General features: G+C 44.3%; 1 protein-coding gene across 1 annotated transcript in view; it reads right to left on the reverse strand.

Annotated features, from left to right (window-relative positions):
• The window catches only part of LOC111868029, a 65,929-nt gene that overhangs the window by 35,701 nt on the left and 2,995 nt on the right, over positions 1–27,233 (reverse strand). The window contains exons 3-10 of the mRNA XM_033752904.1: positions 26,388–26,567; positions 24,105–24,318; positions 21,625–21,839; positions 17,267–17,452; positions 15,854–15,995; positions 14,881–15,025; positions 13,917–14,189; positions 11,827–11,840 (exon numbers count right to left, since the gene is read on the reverse strand). Of these exons, the coding sequence (XP_033608795.1) occupies positions 11,827–11,840; positions 13,917–14,189; positions 14,881–15,025; positions 15,854–15,995; positions 17,267–17,452; positions 21,625–21,839; positions 24,105–24,318; positions 26,388–26,567 (1,369 nt within the window). The remainder of the gene's footprint in view (positions 1–11,826; positions 11,841–13,916; positions 14,190–14,880; positions 15,026–15,853; positions 15,996–17,266; positions 17,453–21,624; positions 21,840–24,104; positions 24,319–26,387; positions 26,568–27,233) is intronic.

Raw genomic sequence — 27,233 nt, forward strand, 5'->3', positions numbered from 1 at the left:
GAAAGCTCAGAGACAGAGAGAGAGAGAGAGAGAAGTAAAGCTGCCCTTGGGTTTAATTAATTAATCAAACGCCACGCCATGATGACGTATGGGGGAGTGGAGTTATAGATCCACCGTTCTTGACCTCGGCATTAGATGGAGAAGAATGGTCAGCTTTACTCTCCGGACGCGGAATAGAGAAACATCTCTTTCCCCTTCCGGGAATCGAACCTCGGGCCGTTGAGCCCATAGCCCACCTCTATACTGACTAAGCTATCCAGGCTCTTACAAGATGGGCGAAATTTATACGCACAGAACAAATGTCTTGTGTGTAGGCCTACAGAAACCACGTGATGGTACACAGACATTGAAATGTGCCCAGACGCATTGCTTCGTTGCAGGAACTAGAATGCGTATTGAGTTATTTTCCTTGCTTTTTTTTTTTTTTTTTTTCACGTGACTACACATCCAAGCCTTGAGCGTTCAGTTATTTTATCCTTGAAGCATTTTTGCATTGCTAAAACAAATAGCAGAGAGAGAGAGAGCGTGATTTTTACTTCCACTTAGCGATCACATCTCTGAGGAGTGTGCAGAGCTGTGGCTTTGGATAGGCGCGAGGGAGTGACGACAAAGCTTGAGAAGAGTGCGTAATGAGGCGCTACGTAATTTGTACTCTTCACAAGATATTACTGAGGTGATCAAATCCTGGACGTTGAGTAACCCCTATGGGATGTGACGCTATTTAATGTGGTATATTATTACCAGCTTTTCGAAGGAACTTTTTATCCCCCATAAACTTTGTTAACGATCAACAAAACTACACGAAGTTACGTCTCAGAATATAGTAACTCATGGATTCGTCAGGTCCGACACAGTCCTACAGAAATTGTATTCCATTTGCTTGATGGAGTAGGTTGGCGTGGCGGTAACTCTCTTGAACTGGCTATCATGACTGAGACATTCCGTTGTTTTTCTCACTGTCCTCTCAGATAAGGAGGCGGGATGGCTTAGTCTGGACGGCGGGTCTGTAATGGGGTCCACTCAGCCTCGTGAGGATAATTGAGGAGATATTTCAAGCAAATAGCAGCTCTGGTCTAGAAAACCGAGATTAACAGCAATGAAGATCCATTGCGCTGACCACGCGACACCCTCTATCCGCTAAAGTTGGCACCAACTTCGCCGACAAGTGGCGGTCGCTCGGTCGGTATAGTTCGCTTGCGGACTACAGGCCACTCCTCTATACGTGTTCATGGCGTAATTCTTAAATAAACATTGGGAAAACGCCACGGTTAGGCCACGAATGATTCTTTACAGATCCTTACCAGTTCAGTATCAATTTATCATTATGCCATTCACGCTGTATGGTCTAGATACTGACGTAATAAACCACATAGGAACCCACACGCGTGACCACAGCCTGTTTCCCTTGAACAGATTTTAATTCTGCCCTTGTATTTCCATGCCTGTGAAAGCCCGTGATAACGTTTGATTCCTTTACCGAGTTGTGCGCCCGTCACCTAAAAGGCATGGGATATAGTCCATTACGGATATGAGCTCCTCTAGAGATAATATCGACCGCTGGCTGCGATAGCAGTAAAACCCATCCGCATATGCGAATGACAGCAGAAGCCTGTCCGGCAGTATGGGACCCAGTGCGCCTGTGAAAATATTGCTGGCTTGGGGGAGGTGGGCGAAGGAACACTGTCAGACATTATGCCGACAGGATTTCCCAACCTCTTAGCATTCGATCCCCCGAACAGGTTTAGCTACTTTTTGTAATAACGGAATGTCGAAAGGCTAAGTATGTATTAAAAACACACAGAACATCTACTTAATTAAGCTCCTAATTACAGATTCGTAAGTGTCAAATGGGGCAGGGCATGTAGCACGAATGGGGGAGGTAGGATATTGGTGGGACAGCCAGAAGGAAAGAGACAAATGGGAAGACCAGGGCCTAGGTGGGTGGACAATATTAAAACGGATCTTAGATAGGATGGGATGGTATGGATTGGATTGATGTGGCTCAGGATAGGGACCGGTGGAGGCCTCTTGTGAACACGGTAATGAACTTTCGGGTTCCATAAAATGCTGGGAAGTTCTTGAGTAGCTGCAGATTTGTCTTCTCCTCAAGAAAGGCTCATCTCCATAAGTAAGTAAGCGTCAAATGCAGCGGTTGCAACTTAACTGTGAGCATGTCCACATGTTTCAGTATAATTGTGACACTATGTATTTTGGTGGAAACTTACCGAAACTTCGATCAATTTCTACCAGACTATACGACATAATATCCCAGAAAACAGTGCTCTTCTTGGTCACCGCTGTGAAAACATGAACTAGGTATTTATTGATTGGTTGACAGATTCGTTAGTTAATGGTTTCTCAAACTATGTGTCGTGACCTGTTCTCAAGAGTTCTTTAAAATATGGTTGTTTCAACAGACTGTTCTGGCGAACCAGCCATATTTAAAATACGTACGTTCGAGAAATGTAACTATAGCAGGTTAAACATTTAACGAATTCTGTCGTGACTGGTAAAGGTAAAGCTGTTCCTGTAACAGACCATGGAGGTCCATAGGGTTGTGAGACATCGAGGGTCCCACATTATCTAGACCATCGGCCCACAGATAGCGGTAAGGTTGTCAGCCTTACACGTCCGCCGCCGTTTACCCCCCAGGAATATTCCTCGTACTCATTTCTGGACTCGAACCCGCGACCTTCCGGTTTGTAGCATAGTGCCTCAACCAACTACGCTACCACGCCCCCCCCCCCTGTCGTGACTGCACAGGAACAATGTATGGCTTACTGTAAGTGTAGAGAGGCTGTAAAGCTATTTAGGTTCCTGCTGTCACCGTACAGACTTGCATGGAGGTTCAAGAACGTGAAGGAGGTCACGTAAAATTTTATATTATCTTCGGGAATCGTATCATGAAGTCTGAAACCCTTGGATTAATATATTTCAATGCCATGCGGTTTAAAAAGGCCTGAACCAGTCAGGGCCCCTAAATATCGTGTTCATATATTTGAATCCCACCAAAGGTATCGCTGTTTTACTTGGGATTTCCGGTTTCAGCTGGATTTTCCTGTGTTGTTCTGTGAAATAAATGCCCTGTGGTTATTTGAGCTTTCTAAGGACATCTACCGTTGTTCGTAGTGATGACTGTGTAGTGAACTAGAGAACATAAACACATGCTGAGCACGTTGCGATGAGATGTTCCCGTTGCCCTTCAAGCAGAACACCCCATAGGTATACTTCAAGGAATCAATTTTATATAGCAAAAGAACAAGCATTCAGGAAGTACATAAGTTCGCATCTGCAGTTATGACAGTTAACATGTTTTACTCTCGTGACTTGTGATTATTGTAATAAGTTGAGTTTTATAATTTCGGGAAGTCCACTGCCTCATTGTGAACCGGGCTTTCATATAGTATCCATTCTTCCAAGAACATGAGCCAAATTTTTTGTAACACTAAGACGTGCTTAAAGAAACGTTTAAAAGCAATTATTGTCCTCATATTACAAGATTAGCGTGTTTCAGTAAACGTTTTAGTTACATCATACACGTATTATGCGATATTCAGTGTTTAATCTTAATCTTTTAAACGTTTAGAAGGATGTAAATATTAATATTTCTTTGCACATATAATGTTAGCCTTCATAGATCCAGTATACCGAACATTTGCATTTAAATTTGTCTGGATTTAGATTTGAATTCTGTTTCTTGAATTTGAATTGTTCAGGAATAAAACGTTTTGTTTTCTGCCACTGCTGTTGTAGTTTCTTGTCTCTGTCACCAGGAGGCACTTGTAAGAATACAGAATACCGAACATCACGGTTAGTGATGATCAGGGTCCGGATTTTGATTACATGTCATATTTTTTTCCTTGTATCCTATGCGATGCTCTTAAATATATAAATCTCGGATATGAGCTCCTGGTTACAGAAATGTAAATTTTATAGGTATTTTTTTGTAATTTTTTAACATTTTTAGATTTAAGGTCATTTTTTCATTTTGGGGGTAATTTTTTGGTAAATTTTGGGACTTTTAAGGGTATTTCTTGTCATTTTTGGCCATTTTAGGCAATTTTTCTTCATGTGTTTTCTGAAATGTGAATAACATGGAAGCGAAGTGTTCTTTCTTTTCTCCTTTAGGTCGTTTTTCTGGATTTTTCGGTCATTTTATAGGTCTTTTTTTTTTAAATATTTTCGGGTCATCAAAATCCGGGCCCTGCATATTACATTTTTGGGTCATATTTTAGGTCATTTTTCTGGATTTTTTCGGTCATTTTATAGGTCATTTTTTAAATATTTTCAGGAAGTCAAAATCCGGGCCCTGATGATGATCAGTAGTATCTTTGCTGCCACCTTATATAGTTTTACTATCGTAATCGATTTTGATACTGTAAAGGTTAAGTACTGCGCACAGAACTGTTTGACAGGTTAAGAAAGGTTTCAAAATAGGTCAAAAATACACACTATACATACCTGTTACATAAAACAAGGACGTGCCCATAATGAAGGTTGCAGTTTGAGGAAGTTATCTTGATTCACGTGGCGACAGAGGCAGAGTTTCACTGTGTGTGCTTCTTCGCGGAAGTCTGGATGTGCACTATTGGCAGGTCACACTCATCTGGCCTTGGTAGGAAAGGGGGGGGGTGATGGTGTGAAGATGGAACTTACCCCCTCTCTGGAAACTGGAACTACAGGGAAGATGATGTAGAGGGGACAGTTACTTGGCGTAGTTTGCCAGCATACCAACCGTGTCTCTCTCGCACACACACAACTGCGGGAAACCCAGACACGAACTGCCCAGACCACTTCCCGACATGACGTCATAACGTTCCTGTTCTCTTACTCTTTCTATCTCTTCGCAATATTCAGTCTCTCTGCTTATTTTAACGCGATGTACTTTTGAGACGCGTTCCCATCCCAGCGCGGCCCATATTAAAACCTTCGTGTCCTACTGTCTGTCTGTAGACTTGCTCATGAACAACTAGAGAACATCTGAACGAATTTCAATGAAATTTGGTATTGAGAACCTTAAAATTTGTTAACCCGTACAGTTTTTTTTTTCTGTTAAAATCGGTCAACACTGACGGACACTTATCGTGACGGCCTACTTGTGCTTTATCGCGTGCGTCTGGAACGTAACTAGCCGAATACTTACGTTCGTTTGTCGTCATCACAGCAGCGTGATCTGTAATGGCATGAAATGGAAGCCAGCGATTCGGTGTAACAGCCCACAAACAAATTGCAACATACAAAATTAAGAAACTTTCTTCTTTTCTAGCACCAGAATCCTGTGTGTGTCTTGGTCCTCTCCATGGTTTCCTAACAAATTTTTTCCGAGATGGAATCGTTAGTACCACGCAGGATGAAGCAGCACACTTCGTGTGACCCCTGCCCTTTGACCTGGGATATTGGTAGCCCTACCAGGATCTTACTCCCCGCCAGCATAGCTCTTCGGGTCATTTGGGCGCGCAAACCTCTCCACGATAAGGCGGGAATCCTCAGTGAGAAGTAGAACATTTTATATTAAAGAGATATCATCATCACAGGGCCGACAGGAACTCAACTTTAATTCTGATACCTAAGAAGCATGTGAATATATACGGCCCCACTTGTGAGGCTCATCCCGCTTCCTCTCGCTGTGTTATACTCGTTCTCCCGCGCGTCTTGTTCTTCTACCCTGAAGATAGACGCAGCAGGTTCTTTCAGAATGTTAGTACCCTTCTGCTGAACTATACGGCGTCATATTACAGAAAATAAAAGTACATTTTCTGCTCAATGTTAAAGAGTGCCATTGGCGCCTTCTTATGTAGCAACGTCTCTGTCATGAGCGCCTTCCTATGCGGCAACTTCTCTGTCATGAGCGCCTTCCCATGCGGCATTTTCTCTGTCATGAGCGGCTTCCTATGCGGCAACTTTTGGCTCATGAGCGTCTTCATATGCCGCAACTTCTGGCTCATGAGCGCCTTCGTTTGCGGCAACTTCTGTCATGAGCGCCTTGGTATGCGGCAACTTCTCTGTCATGCGGCTCATGCAGGTAGTCTAAGTTTTACACTGAAATACGAAAACTTCAGTTTTCCGCAAATATTTCAGTAAGAGTCTCTCTATCTGTTGCACCACAATAAATACCCCGTAATTATGTGAAGTGTTTTGTAATTGAAAGTAATTGCCCATCCGTGCGAACGTTAGTACTGATATTCCAGACTTATTGCACCAGGCACCAGATAAAACTGAGAATTCTTTTCAAGCTTCAGAAGTAAAAATTGTCAGTTGTCCACGGGCCAGGACCAAAACCTTGTTCCCGAGGCTCGTTACGTAACAGCCAACTTCATGGAAAATGCGTTTCTAAATGAAGAGCAACCCTGTTCTTATGAAAAACGTCTTTGTCGCAAATTTCAGTCTGTGTGACTCCTTTGTTCTCTTCGCACAGAGGTGACCCGTCCGTCTCGCATTCTGGAGATTTCCGATTCGATTACGGACCGGGGACCGACCAGTCTGAAAACTTCCCTGGTTTACTCAGTACCTCCAGGAAAATTCACGTCTTTCCTCCCCTGCATGCCTATTTATCGCTCACGAGCATTATCATATATTAATATTATTTATCGTGTATTATTATTGTTATTTTTATTACACTTTCTTTGTATTGTGCCTTATACATCATCTGATTAAAAGTTAAAAATTTAAAACAACTAGGCCTACTACGTTTCGAAGGCAGGCTCTTTCTCGGTCCTCATGTAAAACGCAAATAATTTTACCTCTACAAGGAAGTAACGCATAAGATTTTCGGCACGTTTTCAACGAAAATTTGCAGCAATCATGGACTTGTCTTTACCATATCTGTCCGCATGTAACGACTGGAAAACGGCTCAACGAATGTAGTGACACTTGCTATTAGGGAATTCTACTACATTTTTGTCCCATAAAAACTAGAGTTAAATTCGGACATTAATAACGGGTATAGCTTATGAAGACCCGCGTGCTTCTTTACGCTTATCGCGAGCGTAACTCGTCGAATATTCATTGAAGCAAAAATAAGTTTCGAACAGAATTAACAAAGAAAAATGAAACGCACGTTTCATTCTCGGTACACTTTTCCCGTGGGAGTCGGGATAGCGCAGTCGGTATAGTGACTGGCTACGGGCTGGACGGCCGAGGGTTCCGAGTTCGAGTTTCGGTAGGGGCAGTATTTTCTCCTCTCCACGTCGTTCATACCGGATCTGAGGCCCACTTACCCTATCCTATGGGTAAGGGGGTAAAGCAGCCTGAGAGTGAAGCTGACCACTCCGCTCCAACTATTGCCGAAGTCAAGAATACATTGATCTATACATCCAGTCCCCCATACGTCTTCATGGCGTAGTGCTTAATTAGTTAAACACAGTGACAACTTTACCTTGCACACTTTTCCCGTAAAGGGGCACCCGATAGCGCAGTTACTTGCAGTGTTACAAGTCGGAAGTTCGCGGGTTCGATTACCGATGAGGTCATTGGATTTTTTTTTTTCAATTTACCAAATCCTTCCAGCCGCACTATGGCCCTGAGGTCGACTCAGCCTCTAACAGAAATGAGTACCAGCAATCTTTCGGGAGGTAAAGGGCGGGTGGCCGACGCGTGAGGCTGACAACCTCACCGCCATCTGTGAGCCGATCTAGAAAATGTGGGAGCCTCGATATCTCAACGCTGTGGGCCTCCACGGCCTGTTACAGGGATAGCTTTTACTTTTCCCGTAAATCTAGTGTTTTATGAGATAATCATCCGAAAAGTGTTCTTATGTGTCATTTGGTAATTCGAGAACGATTGGATTGATTTTGTCTCAGGTCGACTGCCCGTTTTGCGCTATTTGTAAGAGGGAAGGTCGGAGTTGGCATTCACAAATGAGAAGTCCAGAAGAGAGCAAGTTCACGAGAATTGTAACGCCATGCATACATATCCTAACTTGTTCGCAGCTCTTATGTTGGCGCGTCTGTCGCTTTAAGGCAACAAACCTTGTTATGGTCATTTCTCTTTACCACCTCAGCTGGACTGAAAGTCCGGAATTTCCAAGCTTTTAGTTCATCAGCTGGAATAAATTAAATTGTATATAATTTCATATGTAAAACTTTTGAACGGAGTGTCTGGTTACTTAGGGCATGCATATTTCTCTGGTAAAGCGATTTGTAATTATGTTTTAAGCGGTTGTACTTGGAATGCCTTCAAGACATCTGTTAAGTAAATTAGAACATGTACCTTGGCATGTATTTAAAAAAAAAAAACATAATTTTGTATCTCCTCTTTTACCTGGGATTTCCCTAATGAATTTGTATACTTTAAGAATACTTTTACTAAATGGTGTGCGCCGAAGCACCTGTGTTCTTATGTAACTGTGTTGTTCAGCAAGTAGATGTTGCTGACAGCGTCCATCAAATCATATTTCAACATTTTTGTGAAAACCTATTTTTCCTACGTGCTGTATACGTGAATGAAAGGTTTATATCATCGCACTTACGGAATACCCGTTCAGAATTCAGCGAGAAGCCTCATCAACTGTTACAATTTTTATACTACTAGCGTCCCTTGGTTTTTCCTGTATTCCTTTCCAGTTCTGTATGTTATCGGATCCTCCATGGAGCCCGACTATAACGCCATCTGCCACGTCATTATGAAAGATTAACTCCATCCAGTGTGATTGATAAATGTTTTTTCTCTCCTTTTTAATCTTTCTTCCTTGACATGTTTCGGTGTGAGACGCCATCATCAGAAGGATGCTTTCCGCTTCTATTGATACGTCCTTCTGAACATGGTCTCTCAGACCGAAACATGTCAAGAATGAAAAATTAAAGAGAAGAAAAAATTATCAGTCAACCCCGGACGGAGTTGATAACCGTATATAATGTTGCTAGCGTGATGGACCATGATGAACCAAATCAAATCCAGCTCCCACGAATAACATTCACAAATAGTCCAGCACAGTCGTTCCTGGTTTCTAGCCCCGTCGGGACCCATGACAAAAATTTTACGTGTTTTGAAATGGGGTCTTCACTTCAATTAGAGGATGGGTGTGCTACTGGTCACTCCCCATCTACTAGGGAGTGACTGCTGGTTCTCACTCTCAGTCAGTCACAGCTGGAAGAATGATTGAACATAAACTGTCTCATTTACATAGTATACTACACTTCATATATCCACATCAAAATATTATTAATACAGAATAGACACGATGAGCTGAAAGAAAAGACTGTTCGCTCATTCGTGAGCTCCTACGCAACAAACGTTTATGCGGCATGTTAATACTCTACAACTCATTTTTGTGGTAACCCGAAACTGTGTATGTCAAGGTCACCGTTATGTTTCACTTCTATACTCGTATACATGGATTGAAAATCAGTCTGTCAGTTTGTCGTTATGTCGTTTTCACTCCGTCTTCATGCAAACGAAATGCAAAAGTAAATCTAATACAACATATATTTTTGTATATAAAAATTAAATGAAAGAATTGATCACATTAAGGCGTGTTATGAAATATTTACATGAAATGGTATAATGTAAAGAAGAGGGGGGAAAGAAGTGGGAGAGGAATTACATCATGACGTATAATTAAAGAGGCTGGAATATGGGAGAAAGGAGGAAAAGAGATGAAACATGACAGTTCTTATAACGAATGAAAATATTGCTGCTGAATTTCCAGCGGACTTTATGCCAGTATCTTTTATTCTCGATTCTGTGTGTATTTAAAGAGATAACTATTAACATACGAGTTCATAGACCGTCCTAAGCCTCTGATGTAATTGTTTCAGCAAATATCGAAATAGGCTTCATTGTGAGTGGGTAAATAATGGTTCAGCATATGTAATTATAGTTGATTTATTAAATAAAAATAATACAAATTATTAACTTCTCATATATAATGCATATAAAACGTACGTAATAACCTAGCACTCCTTGATGGTAATAATACTGCTCTCATATACGTCCGTTTTACTGGCATACAATCATAACCTAATTTATATTTAGAATTACTTCTATATCTAGTAATTGTGTATTGGTCAATGATTAGGAGCATTTTATCTTTGTAATATCTCTTAAACGTTGACTGTTTTTGCTAGTGTTACGAGACGCAATGGCCATTTCACTTTATTGGTATGGAGGCCCGCCTCATTTGCAGTCTTTGCTGTTATTGGTATGTACACAACTGGTTACTTTTTCGTTTATAACAATCGCAACTTTAATTATTTTCTTTTATTCGCTTAGTGGGAGGTGGAGTCCAACTGGGTCCACTCGGCACGGCGGCCATTGATTGGCCTATTGTAGCCTGCCCCGGCTGATTATGATGATGGAGAATTTGGTGGAATGAAGATTGGCAGGGGAAACCGAAGTACTCGGAAAAAACCAGCCCCAGCGCCATTTTGTCCACCACAAATCCCACTTGACCAGACCCGGGATCGAACCCGAGCCGCCGCGGTGGGAAGATTGAGCTATGACGCGGCCGGAATCACAACTTCATTGAGAACAGCGGGAATTCTCGAATTGTACCCTGGGTTATGTTACCACGTACTTTGTTTTGTGCATCGTTTAGCGATGTTCCCAGTGCCTCAGACTGTGGATATGGCGACGAACAGTAGAACGCTTACTAATTATAAAAAGTTTTGGAATGAGGCGGCTGTGACTTAATCGAACTACTTTCCCCCCGGAATCTGTGTGGAGGGACTGAGGAAAATCACGAAAAGCTTGCTCAGGTTGAGCGGTGTCCCGGCTGAGACATGAACTTAACACCTCCCAAAAACAAGTCTAGGACGGCCTCGTGGCCACACACAGATATGTACAGCGGGGTATTCTTGCGAGCTTGCGAGGAAGAATCGAACGTTGGTCGCTTCAAGTCGGTCCGACTCATAAAGCGTAGAGAGCTCACTAGAATTCAGTATCGCGCAGTTCAAGTTGTGCAAGTCTGTATGCAATATATATATATATATATATACTATTTGTTCTTATTGTCTGTCATACTTCGTTATAACATGTATTGCTATTCATGGAACCAAAAATAACAGATTAACGTTCTACGAATCAAATGTGTTAGCTTTGGATTTTCACCTGACGTTTTGTATGGCTGTGAAAATTCCATCTCTCAGTTTAAAAGAATGAAAGGAAAACTGTTTCCTGGGATGTGACGCGTGCCGTGTGGCTCGACTGCACGGCGTTATATCCCATAAAATGCAATACCCTCCCTAGTGACCTTTGTGAGAACCTCAGTTTAAAAATTCATTGAATGGGTTTGGGAATGGAGTACTGAGGAGATTATTTGGATCCAAGAGACAGGAAGTAGCAGAAGGCTGGCTCAGATTGCACAACGAGGTGCTTCATAATTTGTACTCTTCATCGAATATTATTAGGATGATGAAAATCAGGGGGGATGAGTTGCGCGAGGCATGTAGCACGCACTGGAAAAAAGGTATACATGCTTTTAATCGGGAAATAAAAATTGAAGGGCCCACTTGGGGTACCTAGGCGTAAATATGATGTGGATCCAACTGATTCAGGATGAGGATCAGTGGCAGTCACTTGTGGTCATAGTACTGGACTGTCGAGCACCATAAAAGGATGAAAGTTTCTTGGGTTACTGAATGCTTAACGGCTTCTCAGGAAAACATTTGCTCCATGCAGTACTTATAAATAGCAAGAGTGACATATGTAAGAGACTAATGTTAAAATTACTGTTAAGAGATGTGCAGTATGTAAGAAATATAGAAACGTGTTGAACAAGCAGTAACATGGGCCAAGTAAATGTGAAAAATGGGTCGAACACGCCCCATTGCAATTACAGCACCCTGATAATTACTGTTAAATAGAGTATATATACTGTATAATACTTACAGGGGACGGAATACCTGGACAATAAACCAGGAAGATCTCAAGTGAAACCGACAGAAATTAATTTGGGGAGAGGCCCGAAGGATGATTTTAGATTGACTAGATGAAGCAGTTCAAAATGAAATAGCGAAAGAATTGATAAAAGAATAAAAATGTATGAAGTTGTCCTATGCGTAAAGCACCACAACATGAAGAAGTATGTGGAGGGTGGAGGAAATGGTTTCATGATTATAAAGATAGTCGAAACAACTAACTCGCCGGAAACTACATTGATGTCGTGGAACGGGAGAATATAAACACGGTAGTTGGGTGAAATTTAGAAGGTCATGCAGGGTAAGTAAATTTTGTAAGGGGGAAGGAGTAATTGGCAGTAATGAAGAGTGTAAATACAACAAGCAGTCATATTCTTCTGTCAGTTCATAAAGAGGAAGAATACAGCAAACAGTTACATTCTTCTGGTAGTTCATGAGGGAAAACACAGCAAGTGATCGGATTCTTCTGGAAGTCTATGAAGAGGATACAGCACGCGATCAGGTTATTCTGGAAGTTCATGAAGAGGATTCAGCACGCAATCGGACTCTTCTGGCAGTTCAGGGGATACAGCACGCAATCGGGTTCTTCTGAAAGTTCATGAAGATGATACAGAATGCAATGGGATTCTTCTGGCAATTCATGAAGAGGATACAGCACGCGATGGGATTCTTCTGACAATTTATGAAGAAAATACAGCACGCGATCGGGTTCTTCTGGAAGTTCATGAAGAGGATACAGCACGCGATCAGGTTATTCTGGAAGTTCATGAAGAGGATTCAGCACGCAATCGGACTCTTCTGGCATTTCAGGGGATACAGCACGCGATCGGGTTCTTCTCGCAGTTCCTGAAGAGGATACAGCACGCGATCAGGTTATTCTAGAAGTTCATGAAGGGATTCAGCACGCAATCGGACTCTTCTGGCAGTTCAGGGGATACAGCACGCGATCAGGTTATTCTGGAAGTTCATGAAGAGGATTCAGCACGCATTCGGATTCTTCTGGCAATTCATGAAGAGGATACAGCACGCGATCGGGTTCTTCTGGAAGTTCATGAAGAGGATACAGCACGCGATCAGGTTATTCTGGAAGTTCATGAAGAGGATTCAGCACGCAATCGGACTCTTCTGGCATTTCAGGGGATACAGCACGCGATCGGGTTCTTCTCGCAGTTCCTGAAGAGGATACAGCACGCGATCAGGTTATTCTAGAAGTTCATGAAGGGATTCAGCACGCAATCGGACTCTTCTGGCAGTTCAGGGGATACAGCACGCGATCAGGTTATTCTGGAAGTTCATGAAGAGGATTCAGCACGCAGTCGGACTCTTCTGGCAGTTCAGGGGATATAGCACGCGATTGGGTTCTTCTGGCAGTTCCTGAAGAGGATACAGCACGTGATCAGGTTTTTCTGGAAGTTCATGAAGAGGATTCAGCACGCATTCGGATTCTTCTGGCAATTCATGAAGAGGATACAGCACGCGATAGGGTTCTTCTGGAAGTTCATGAAGAGGATACAGCATGCAGTGGGATTCTTCTGGCAATTCATGAAGAGGATACAGCACGCGATGAGATTCTTCTGTCAATTTATGAAGAGGATACAGCACGCGATCGGATTCTTCTGGAAGTTCATGAAGAGGATACAGCATGCAGTGGGATTCTTCTGGCAATTCATGAAGAGGATACATCACGCGATCAGAGTTTTCTGACAGTTCATAAAGAGGATACAACACGCGATTGGACTCGTCTGGCAGTTCATCAAGAGGATACAGCACGCGATCGGATTCTTCTGGCAGTTCATGAAGAGGATACATCACGCGATCAGATTTTTCTGACAGTTCATAAAGAGGATACAACACGCGATTGGACTCTTCTGGCAATTCATCAAGAGGATACAGCACGCGATCAGATTCTTCTGACAGTTCATGAAGCAGATAAAGCAAAATAATTTTTTAGCAATCCATTGTGAGGACTTTATGAAGTGGTGGAAAGAGAATTAAGGAACGGGTTTCAAGAAGAATAATTCAGAAGACAACAGCAGTCAGGTTTATCTGACAGTTCATTGCAAATTTCTTGGCCACTGATTATTTTTGTACTGTTTCAGCAGTTGTCTGTAGATGTACGTCCACACTTTATGTGTTGTGTCTAGCTTATGGGCGGGCACGGCGCTGTCCATGACGTTGTTGGCCGATACGAGAGTCAGTGTTCCCTTGGGTGAACGGGACGTGGGGAGTGGCGCCTTGTCAGGAACGTGCTGATGGCTGTCTTCGGCGCCGAATCGACTTTGTGGCACCCCAGGTTGAGGCTCGATGTGTGCAACACTTGCGTCGTCGGGTTTGCTGTAACATGGATGTCACTTGTGAGCCACAAGAAGTGGGTACATTGCGCGGTTCAGCTGGCGGAACATAGCGTTTGTCTTAATCCACAACCACCCCCACCACGGCCCCCAGACATATAGAGGCAGGAAAGTTAAAAAGAAACCTGCTCCCTGACAGTAAACTGTTACACTCGAATTAAAACAAAATCACTACCCCTGTAGTAGTAGAAGACTTAAAAAAAAAAGTAAGTAAAGCTATCCGTGTACCAGGCCGTGAAGGCCCATATAGTTGTGAGACGTTGAGGGTCCAACATTATCAACACAATCGGCTCAAAGGTGGCGGTAAGGTTGTCAGCCTTACGTGCCGGCCGCGCTTTACTCCCCAGGAAAATTATTTAATTAATTCCTGGTACTCATTTCTGTTAGAGACTGAGTCGACCCCAGGGCCATAGTTGGGCTGGAAGGATTAGGTGAATTGAAAACATCCAGTGACCTCATCGGGACTTGATCCCGTGACCTTCCGGCTTGTAGCATAGCCCCTCAACCAACTACGCTACCGCGTGCACCCTGAGGATGGAAACGTGCCCAGTTGCTGTTCCCTTCGTAATGCTCCACGATGGAGAAGTTCAGGAAGCCGGTAATCCTGCTTCAAAAATACTTTCCACGCAACATACCGTGAATGTTCAGTAACGCTGCAAGCGGCCGCAACTTACCTGAGGGGTATGAGCTCAGTACTTGGATTATTCAGCTTCCCCACGAAGATCACGGTGCCTGTTGTTTCGTCCTGGATGAAGAACATGAAGGGGTGTTTCGCGTGGAAATAAACATCACCCCCAAATTTGTTTTTCAACTCCATCCCTGCAAAATTAAATTCCGTTAAAAACTCCTCCGTTGCATTTAGTCCGCACGCGAACTATACCGACCGAGCGACCGCCGCTTGTCGGAGAATAGAGGGTGTCACGTGGTCAGCGCAACGGATCCCCACGGTCGTTAATCTCGGTTTTCTAGACCGGAGCCGCTATTTCCTTGTAATAGCTCCTCAGTTATCCTCACGAGGCTGAGTGGTCCACGTTCCAGACCCACTGCTTCACAAAAAATCTGGTAGCGCCGGGAATCGAAGCCGGGACCTCTGGATCTGTAGCCAGGAATTCTGACCACTAGACCACAGAGGCGGTCCAAAATAACTGGATGCTATTATAACTCGAAAGTTCAACACAGCTTACACAAAAGTGCCGCCAGTTTAATTCAATTAACATTACCGAAACCAATTTTCTTAAGTTTATGATTTAAATCACGGCACTTTTAGTATGTCAGACCATATAGCTTCAAACGGTGGTGTGGTTATTGAGTGATGACTTGAAAAGGACGAAGGAAGCGATCACTTCAGTTATTGTACATTTTTCTTGGGGACTGAAGCAAACTATGAAGATCCTTGGTTAGGATGGCTAGTCTCATGGCTGAAATTTGAACCCAGGACCACCCGAAGACGAAGCGGGATTGATATTGACGGTGCTGTTAAACTTCCTAGCAGTTCAACCCAGTTCGCTTTGCCAAAACGTCTGCTCGCGTGACATTGGGACACGCAGTTTGAATGTGCTACCTGTGCTCGCCTGACATTGGGACACGCAGTTTGAATGTGCTACCTCTGCTCGCGTGACGTTAGGACACGCAGTTTGAATGTGCTACCTGTGCTCGCGAATGCCGTGGTGCCTCTCTCGTTGACTTCGAGACCTGCCTTTTGGATGATTTTGGAAACGTAGAAAGTTTTGTCTCGTGCAATCCCAGGGAGATGAGCTCCAGCAGCGTTGAATATGTCGCGGATTCCAAGCTGTAAAATAAAAAGGCAATGAATTAAAGTTCGGTGGCGCAGTGTAATCCGTGGAAAAGTGATAGTTACTTAATCGGTCAAAAAGTATATATTTAGTTTAGTATGTATTCTGAGACAGATCAATTCAATCCACACCCTCCCGTACTATTTTTAAGATCAATTTTAATATTTTCCCTTCATCTACGCCTAAGTCTTCATAGTGATCTCTTTCAAGTTTTGCTAGCAGCGCTTTTTAGACCCCCTGTCCCATGCGTTTCATTTAGTGTCACCATCTCATCCTTGACTTATGTATTTTCCTTAGTGTCTCTGTTGTCGAACACCTACCTTGTATTTTCCCTTAATGTGACAAATTAAATTTCTTTAGGTATGTTCTACACAGCTTATATAAGGCAGAAAATAAAAGTAGTTTGCCCTGTGCTTAATTAATCAAGCATCACGCGATGAAGACATGGGGGAGTGCAGGTATAGCTCCACCGTTCTTAACCTTGGCACCCTGCCGCTTTACCCCCGGCACCCATTGGATAGGAGGCTGAGTAGAGCCCAGAGCCGGTCTCGACGCTATGGAGAAGAGAAAAATATCTTTCCCCTGCCGTCCAACCCGTCGTTATACCGACTGAGCCACCCCGGTTTCTTTCTACACAACTTACGAGCGAGTCAGTAAATAAGGCACAAATGGACATAAAGCATAGAATATATGATATTCGAATCTGGGAAGAACGTGTATTTCGCGACATGTCTTCCACCAACATTAATACACTTGTCCCATCGCGTTTCCAGTGCGTTGAACCCGCATCGTAGAAGTCTTTTGTTGTCTCAGCCAGTTCCGCATCTCCGTTTCAACCTCCTCATTATCAACGGAACGCTTGTCACCCAATTGTGAACCGCTTTATGCGGCAAACACTTCCCACCGTAAACAATAAACATTTCTTTATGAATATCCGTTGCACTGAGTCCTTTTGCCCACAAAAATCCGCATAACAGAACGCTGCTAATAGTTATTACACTCCTCAAGCACGGTCGCCATTTTGACTACTGAAACTCCCCTCTGAAGATGCATATGCGCGTCTGATACCTAGACTGTCATGAATTTGGACTGTGCTGCTAACCAATGATAAACATAGAAATCATATTACGTCCATAACAGCTGTTTTGCTTCCATTTGTGACGTATGTACTGATTCTCCCTTGTATATGAATTTAATTTTCCCTCCAGTTGTGTAAGAAGCTCATTGCTTGCTGTATCCTCTGGGTTTCACGAAGCTTCCCACTCACCGCCTGCAGAGTGTCCTCGAGCTTTGCTGTGAAGTCGAAACTGAACTTGGGCAATTTGACGTTGACCAGAACCTTGTCCATATGGAACAGTTGGTTCCGTAACAGGGCTGGGCTTACAGTGTCCAGAAGTTTGTTGAGCCCGTCCGGCTTGTTTGGCAGCACGATGAACATGGAGTACTTCTTGCCCTACAAACAAAAAAAAAAAACAAACTCCGTGTTTTAAGTCCGCAACCGAACTATACCGACAGACCGAGCGACCGTCGCTTGTCGGCGAAGTTAGTGGTCAGCGTTCCTGGCTACAGATCCTCAGGTACCGGGTTCGATTCACGGCGCTACAAGATTTTCTGGGAAGTAGTGGGTCTGGAACGGGGTCCATTCAGCCTCGTGAGGATAACTGAGGAGCTATTTCAAGGAAATAGCGGCTCCGGTCTAGAAAACCGAGATTAACGGCCGTGGGGATTCGTTGCGCTGACCACGCGACACCCTCTATCCGCTAAAGTTGGCAGTTGCGGCCCTCGAATTATAATGTAGAACTGTATACAGCTCCACACCCATAAAAATGGGTCGCACTTTTATTCGGGAGGTGTCCTAATCGAATCTCGCCTTTGACGCCGACTATTTTGTTCGGGATATTTCATGGTCTTCCTAAGTCCCTCCAGAGTGAGGAAAAATGGCGCGAAATAGGTAGCGGCACACACTTCTTCAGGCTTTCCATTTCGTTATTCACTAATCATTCTACCTTTCAAAGCCATATGGTCCGAGCTAGTAACAGCGTCGTTAAATAAATCGTAAGGACAAAAAATTCCGTGGCCTGTAGTCCGCAAGCGAACTGTACCGACCGAGCGACCGCCCCTTGTCGGCGAAGTTAGTGCCAACTTTGGCTGACAGAGGGTGTCGCGTGGTCAGCGCAACGAATCCCCACGGCCGTTAATCTCGGTTTTCTAGACCTGAGATGCTATTTCCTTGAAATAGCTCCTCGATTGTCTTCACGAGGCTGACTGGACCCCATCCAGACCCACTACTTCTCAGAAAATCTAGTAGCACCGGGAATGGAACCCGGACCTCTGGATCTATAGCCAGGAACTCTGATCACTAGACCACAGAGGCGGTCAATCATAAAGACAGCAGCTTAAATTTTAATGTACTTGAAAATATTAATCACTTGCATGTAACCGAAAGTACGTCATTCCGAAACACATATATTGTGGCATGTAGACCGTTGCTAGGCAACGCCCGCGGAACAGATATCGGCCCGTAAACAGCAGCAGAGGAACGATGTTTTCTGAGGTCCATGTCGATATGTTATAAGGCAGGACAGTTAGTGAGGAGTGAGTTCCAGTCCGAGTAGAGGAATCCCCGCGTGGAGGTGGGTTCGAATACCTCCACCATAGCCTTGCGAGTCATAGGAACCGTCGAAAAGGGAATCCTATGCCGGGAGGTATAACTGCACCACTTCGTTCCTGGGGAATATAAATATGGGGGACCTGGCCCTCCAGGTTGGAGGAGTCTCGAATCTGAGACAGTAAAATATGCCCCGAGAATGACTGCGCCGGCGAGGGCCAGCGACAGTTGTAAACAACAGACCCGTCCTCTCTTTAGAGGGCGCCCAACATCAACACACCCACGAATTCGTGAGGGTAATAAAAATCTGGTCTTGGGTCCCAGATGGAGGCTTGACACCAAGGCAGATTATCCGACTGACCGTCGGTCGTAACATGAATTTTACTTTGGAGTGAGTTGAGTCAGTTGAGTTAAATTAATTCGTTGATGAGTTAGAGAATGCTGATATTCAGTTGTTTTGAGCTGTTGCTGTGACAAGCTGCTAGCTGAGGCCGAGGACAGTTCGGGAACCCAAAGGAGAAGGAACGTCCATATTTGGAACCCGCTACCGAGCAACGGCTAGTGAAGCTGTGACTGTGAATAAATACAATCATGCGTCCAAACCCCGTCTATAGTCACACTCCATACACGTGACAGTATAATAAGTAGCATGTAGCTCAGTCAGATTTCAAACGTCGTCTCTGAATGACTGAGGTATGGCATTGGACCTATCCTAAGCCAGAGTTCACACCCTCACATTCTGTGTCTGTGAGATTAGTTTCAACATCGCTCCTCACAGAACGTTACTGTCACATGATCGGCATCCATGCATCGTATTCAGGAGATCCTCGGTTCAGATCTCAAATTCTGATTGAGATTTCTTATGATTTTCCCCGGTACCTCCAGGAAAATGGCGGGACAGTGCCTCAAATGACATTACGATCGCTTCATTCCACGTCATTTCCAAATCATTCACGAGTCATCATTTGACGGTATACACCCTAACATACTGACAACCGGAATGTTCATATTTAAACTCGCCGGCCAATCTGTAGAACGGTATCACAGCTTTGTGAGTTGTGCGTTAAACATTAGAGGATCTCATTGCGAGAAGATTTTGTGTTACGTTCTAGCAGCCAGTTAACTGATTCTTGTACCAGCCTGTATGTAAATAAAATCGCCCTCACACTTACGCCTGAATCACGCAGCTTCTCTTCCGGTTTTCCATCTGAAATATTGTCTGAAATGTGCATGCTACATACCGCGCCAGTGTAATCTTTATTTATGGTTAATCTCCCTGACTTATGTTTAAGTGTCCAAGTTACGAAAATCCTCATTGCTTAGTTTTATTCAGCTCCCTATTACTTCCTTGTTTATAATTAATTCTATCAAGCAGACTGTCCTACACAATCAATTCCCAGCACTTTATGCAACCCGATGGTTCACTACCGTGTTCACTCGAGTCCACAACATTATCCTTATTTTGAGCCTAATGAAACTAGTCCCTACTCTCCCAACTCTGCCTTTAACAACAATTTTTAATATTATCCTTTATCTACGCCCAGATGTTGGTCTCTTTCTTTAAAGTTTTCCAGCAAACACTTTATATCCATCCCCCCCCCGTGTGCCCTAATGTTCCACCCATCTCCCCAGATTTTATCGTTCTCATGTTTGACGACGAGTATAATTTGCAAAGCTTCTCATTATACAAGTTCCTCCGTCCGTCTGTTAATTTCTTTCTCTTAGGTCCGAATATTCTCGTCATTACTTCATTCTCTGACACTCTTGAGTCTGTGTTTCTCTCTTAATGTGAAACGCCAAGCTTCACACTCGCACAGGACAACAGGTCTGTGTAGTCTCCTCAGCATCCTCATTCTTCTATTTGGACATGCAGGTTTTTACACCCGTTTACGGTATGTTTGATTGTATGAATTATGGATTTCCCGTTTTGTAAGAATCTCCTGGAAACGAAAGAATTTACAGCGTGACGTCATGCTTGTACATTCCATCTCTTGTCGCCAGTTCCTGGTAATTGCGTTATAATTTCGGGTAAAATGTTTCAAGGTGAAGTTGTAAAGTTCGTTATTTGTGCGTGTAGTCATATTGTAGGCTGAATGGGGGGGATGGCAATCAAATGGTATTCACTGTGCCTACAGTTAATTCTGCGCCGTGTTTGGTTCCTCTGGCAGTCGGTGTGCGAGATTGCTTGCCGATTCTGTGCACAGAATCACAAAAAGAGAATTTATAATGTATGTATCTCTGAGGAGTATATTTAGGCCTACGGTGGAGAAAACACCCAACTGGAGAAAGGACAAACTTGCATAATGAGGAAACTTCGTAGGATATACTCAGTATTGCATTGTCCAGCACTCACTGTGTAGGGCAGTCTCAGTATTGCATTGTCCAGCACTCACCATGTAGGTCAGTCTCAGAATTGCATTGTCCAGCACTCACCAAGTAGGGCAGTCTCAGTATTGCATTGTCCAGCACTCACTATGTAGGGCAGTCTCAGTATTGCATTGTCCAGCACTCACCATGTAGGGCAGTCTCAGAATTGCATTTTCCAGCACTCACCAAGTAGGGCAGTCTCAGTATTGCATTGTCCTACACTCGCCAAGTATTGCATTGTCCAGCACTCACTATGTAGGGCAGTCGCAGTATTGCATTGTCCAGCACTCACCAAGTAGGGCAGTCTCAGTATTGCATTGTCCAGCACTCACTATGTAGGGCAGTCTCAGTATTGCATTGTCCAGCACTCACCATGTAGGGCAGTCTCAGAATTGCATTGTTCAGCACTCATCATGTAAGGCAGTCTCAGTATTGCATTGTTCAGCACTCACAATGTAGGCAGTCTCAGTATTGCATTGTTCAACACTCACCATGTAGGGCAGTCTCAGTATTGCAGGGTCCAGCACTCACCATATAGGGCAGTCTCAGTATTGCATTGTTCAGCACTCACAATGTAGGCAGTCTCAGTATTGCATTGTTCAACACTCACCATGTAGGGCAGTCTCAGTATTGCAGGGTCCAGCACTCACCATGTAGGGCAGTCTCAGTATTGCAGAGTCCAGCTCCACGGACTCCGACAAGTAGAGATCGCGTTCCATGGTCATGAATGGCACCTTAGCGCTGTGCGTGGGCGTGACCTGGAAAACGTCTTGTTTTGTCTCGCTCTCGTTGAACGGGTAACGCCAGAGCCCTTTGAAGTAGATGGCATTCACCAGCAGCATCACGGTCGACGGGCTCACCGAGTCTGAAAGAAATCGGTTCCGTCTAGCGAAGTCTCTGAACACAAAAGCTTGTAACTATATTTACATCAACAGTGATTCCTTTAAGAAGCAGACGCGGCAGATGGATGTGAAAGATGCTCCAATGAACGTGGTATTGACAGAGAAAGTACAGACAAGAAACCAGACGGATCAAGAATACAGAAATGAAACTGAAAGTGAGAATAAAGTCACGTCTGGGGGGAGTACGCGTGACGAAAATAACGGGTTTTGATCGGATGATTGGATTTATTGGCACTTCGGTTACAAATGCTCTTACTCACATTCAATTATAACGCTATCGCTATTCTACACACTTTAAGTTTACCATTGCGCACGCATTAGGATTCTCTGTCTTCACTAGTCGTCTCCTGGCAACGGATCTGAACACAGAAGCTATCACTTCAAATCACTGTGAAGTCTTGTCATTTCGTCTTCAATCACTTTGACCTCCCCTGTCCTAATCTGTACTCAACTGCTTAACTCAAGTGCTGAACTAACTAAACTAGAACAGGTCCTCGTTATATAGGCTCCGCACGGACAACACAGAAAATACAAGTCACGTGATTGCTACCCAGCAAGTTTACTAGCGCGCTGACTGCTGCCTATCAGCTAGCTATAACATTCGTCCACTTAGACACAGTTTCCATTTTGCGTGTTGGAACGTGTTTGCCGAGCTGTTGCCTATAAGCAGGTTGCACGGCGTGTATTACCCAGCAACGGCTGTTTCTGTGGCTCAACAGCTCTTGCAGGGGGAAAATACTCCACAATATTCAGTGAAGATATAGGTGAGTGGCCCGCTAATTAAGGCGGCGATAGCTCAGTTGGTAATATGTACTGGTTCCTGGAATTGTGTTCGCTTTCAGATCGGACCTACCCAGCCACCTTCCAACAAAGATCAGGAGCAACGTGGCCGGAGCATGAAGCTGAATGCTGTTGTTATTATGTCTCTTATGCCAGAAAACTACAAATTAGGATATGGTACACGAAATAATTTTGTCAGTTTAGTATATTTGTGAAACGTGGCTAGTAAGTATTTGAAAACAAAGTGCTCAGGGAGATACCTGGACACAAGTAAAGAGAAAATAGTGACCCGTTTAGGGCACTGAATACCGAAGAACTCTGTAATGTATGTTGGTCTCGTAGTTTTGTTACAGTAGTGAAATGTGGGGGTCTGCGATCGACCGTGATTTGTGAGGAAGATGAGGTATGCATGCAGAATTGAGAATGGGAGGTGGATGAACCTGGCTCAGGATCGTGTCCAATGGCGGGTTTTTGTATTAGCGGTGTTGAATCTTCGGGTTCTGCTACCACAGTTAGTTAATTAGTAAGATGGATCTTAGGGCCGCGCCATAGCTCAAGCGGTTAGTCGGTAGCTTCCCACCGCGACGGCCCGGGTTCGATTCCGGGTCTGGTCAAGCGGGATTTGTGGTGGACAAAGTGGCGCTGGGGCAGGTTTTCTCCGAGTACTTCGGTTTCCCCTGCTAATCTTCATTCCACCAATTGCTCCACAATCACCCTCACCTATCAGCTGGGGCTGGTACAATAGGCCAGAAGTGGCCGCAGTACAAGGGACTTAGTTCAACCCCACTATCAATAGAAAAATAGATGGATCTTAAGGAAATAACTTGTGAGGATGGGAGGTGGATAGAACCGGCTCAGAATCTTATCCATTGGCGGGTTTTGTATTAGCGGTGTTGAACCTTAAGGTTCTGCTACCAGAGGGTTAGTTAATCGATTAAGATGGGTCTTTGGGAAATAGGCTGTGAGGCTGGGAGTGGATGGTACTGTCTCAGGATCGTGTCCAGTGGCGGGCTTTGGTAGCAACAGTATTGAACCTTTGGGTTATGTTACTGCAGTATTCATGTATCTAAGGAAGTATACTACATCAGGTACGTGAACGTAGACCGTTACGTCATCAGTAGATAGTTGCTAGATTTTATTTTAAACATTTTAAAAATGTTTATACGCTCCTGGGAAATTCAGACATACTTTCATAGGACGTTTCTTCCTTAAGGTTGCCTACACGGGACATGACGTGCCCTGGTTCGTAAAGTGGATGGACTTTACAGAGAATAGCAATTGTGAGATTTCTGTGCGTTGTATTTAGTATGGAACAACAGATTCATGTCTGCAATAAATGAAGACCGTTGAGGTATGCAAAGAACGTAACTGGAAAATATATGTACGATACTCCTTACTGGACCTCACATTTCCGTCTTCTAGTTGAAGTTGTGGTGTCATATGCTTACCTTCAGAGAACATGGACTTGATTCTGCCGTTGGTGGCCTCGCTGACCCATGAGTTTACTGTCTGAGCCGCCTCTGCAGGTTGGCCGAAATCCATCTTCTGGATGCTCGCGTTGTAGAAGGATTGGAGAATCTTTGAGAACCGAGGCCTCAGGTTCACATCTCTACTCACGAACATTCTGGTGCCCACATCGAGCAAGTATTCTGCCTTCTTCATCTGAAGAGACACATAGTGCAAAATAATTATACGAGGGAGAGTGTCAGTAAATAGGTCACAAATGGATAAAAAAAAATATTAAAAAAACGTTATAATTGAAGCTGAAAAAAAAACATTTTTATCGACTTATTCTTCACCAACAGTGATGCACTTGTATCGTCCACATGGTTGGGCATCTTCTGCGAATTCCTAACGTCCTTGAGAGAATTTCTCGACCCAATTATGAACCGTTTTACGTGACAGACATTCGTTGCGCTGACTACGCGACACCCTCTATCCGATAAAGTTGGCACTAACTTCGCTGACAAGCAGCGGTCGCTCGGTCGGTATAGTTCGCTTGCGGACTAAAACCACGGAGTTTGTTTGTTTACGCGACAGACATCCCACCGCAAGCAGGAAATATTTCTTCATTAATGTCCTTTACATTGAGTTCTTTTGCCCACAACAAAACGCACAATAGAACGCTGCTTTTCGGTATTACACCCCTCAAGCACTGTCGCCATTTTGACTACTGAAACCAGCGCATGCGCGTCTGCTACCGAGACTGTCATTAAGCTGGACTGTGCTGCTATTTAGTGATACACATAGAAACCCTATTACATTCATTACAGCTGTTTAACTCCCGTTTGTAACCTTTTTACTGACTCACCCTCTTACGTGGTCTGACCAGCCCAACAACTAAAGTTACCAATAGCAGGGTTGCACTCAAGGTGGGGCGATCAGGGGCGGCGCCTCGGTGCTGGTTCAAATGTCAGGATACTGGCCTAACATTTATTTTAAAGACGCCGATATGAGCAGAAGTTAAAAAAATAATAAAATCTGTGTTCGCGTTAATGTTATCTATACGCAATTACTTGGAAGAATAATTTTCGAAGTATTTTTTTAATTCGAGTTTTGCGTGCAATGACTATACAAGAACTTGTAAGAGGTAAACTTATTTCTTCGCTTAATTATTAAGCACCAGGCCAGGAAGATGTATGGGAGTGGAGGTATAGTTCCACCATTCTTGACCTCTTCACTAGATAGAAGTGAATGGTCACCATCACGTCCTCGAACGACCGCCGCTTGTGGGCGAAGTTAGTGCCAACTTTTGCTGATAGAGGGTGCCACATGGTCAGCGCATCGGATCCCCACGGCCGTTAATCTCGGTTTTCTAGACCGGAGCCGCTACTTTTCCATTCAAGTGGCTCCTCAGTTATGCTCACGAGTCTGAGTGGACCCCGTTCCAGACCCACTACTTCTCAGAAAATCTGGTAGCGCCGAGAATTGAACCCGGGATTTCTGGATCTGTAGGCAGGAACTCTGACCACTAGACCACAGAGGCGGTCCTTGGCACTTTATACAGCGTCGATAAGTAATTACGAATCAACCTGTACTAGGTCGGTCTGCAGAACCTGAAGGTCACGTGGATCTGCACCACACTTAGAGTCGTAACGTGACTTCGTGGAGAGAAGGTCACGTAATTCCTGTCTTCGATGAACTGTGGTGTCGTGACTGGTCAGATGGTCGTCACGACCGACCTTCTCATTACATCACACCCGGTAATGGTCCTTACAATCTGTTTCATAAGTGAGCTAGTGGGTGGATTGTTGGCTGAGTAAAGGGTTGTGCGAATGGACTAATTTAGGGCTGAATGAACTATCAGGTTGATGGAGCAGGGATTGGTTTGGTGGATGGTTGAGTGAGCAAGTCTGCAAGCTAGTGGGTCGGGTTGCTGGAGCAAGGATTGGCTGGATGGATGGTTGAGTGAGCAAGTCTGCAAGCTAGTTGGTCGGGTTGCTGGAGCAAGGATTGGCTGGATGGATGGTTGAGTGAGCAAGTTTGCAAGCTAGTGGGTCGGGTTGAGTGAGCAAGTCTGCAAGCTAGTGGGTCGGGTTGATGGAGCAAGGATTGGCTGGATGGATGGTTGAGTGAGCAAGTCTGCAAGCTAGTTGGTCGGTGTGTTGATGGAGCAATGATTGGTTGGATGGGGCTATTGAGCCCGCGAGCAGTGTGATGTATGGACGGATAGCTGAACGGAGAGTCCGTTAGTGAGGAGCATGCTGGACACAGCTTGTTGCAAGACGTACCATCAGCGAGTCGAGAATAGTGGTGAACTTCTTGCGGGTCTGCAGCCGCGCGGGGAGGTGTAGGGCGTGCTCCATTTCTCGCGCCGTGTTGCCCGCGGCCCCCTCGTACAGCATGGCGAGCACAAGCTTGATGCTGACCGGGGACACGACCACGTTGCCCGGCTCCTGGGCCGATAGGTGCTGTGGACAGACACTATTACAGTCGCCGAATGCAGGTCACAGCCCTTAGCCTACCACTACCACATTTACGTAAGTGAAGATGGAAATATACAAAGCTGTGATTTTACTCATATTTTGTATGGGTGTTAAACTAGGTAAATGCTGGGAAATTCTTGAGTAGCTGCAGATTTGGCGGCTCCTCCAGAAGGACTCAGCTCCACAAGTAAGTAAGTAAGGTAAACTAGGTATCTTATTTAATTATTTATTTATAGCATAGTCGGTATAGCGACTGGCTACGGGGTGGACAACCGAGGATTGGAGGTGGAGTCCCGGTAGGGTCAAGGATTTTCTCCACGTCCTCCAGACCGGCTCTTGGGGTGCACCCAACCGCGTATCCAGTGGGTACCGGGGGCTATTTCTCCGAGGGTAAAGCGGCCGGGGCATGAAGCTGACCACTCCCCTCCTGCTAGAGCCGAGGTCAAGTAGATGTGGATCTATACATCCACTCCCCCATACGCCTTCATGGCGGAGTGCTTAATTAGTTAAGCACAGAGGCAACTTTACCTTACCTTACAGTATAAAGCACGTAGAACGAACAGAAAAAAAGAGGAGAAGGAGTAGAAAAATTAAGAATAGAAGACGAAGAATAAGAAAAGTGACTAGGCGATTTAATAGTAAGTGAAGGAG

This window comes from Cryptotermes secundus, unplaced genomic scaffold, assembly GCF_002891405.2.
Source record: "Cryptotermes secundus unplaced genomic scaffold, Csec_1.0 scaffold635, whole genome shotgun sequence".
In the NCBI taxonomy this organism is placed as follows: domain Eukaryota; kingdom Metazoa; phylum Arthropoda; class Insecta; order Blattodea; family Kalotermitidae; genus Cryptotermes; species Cryptotermes secundus.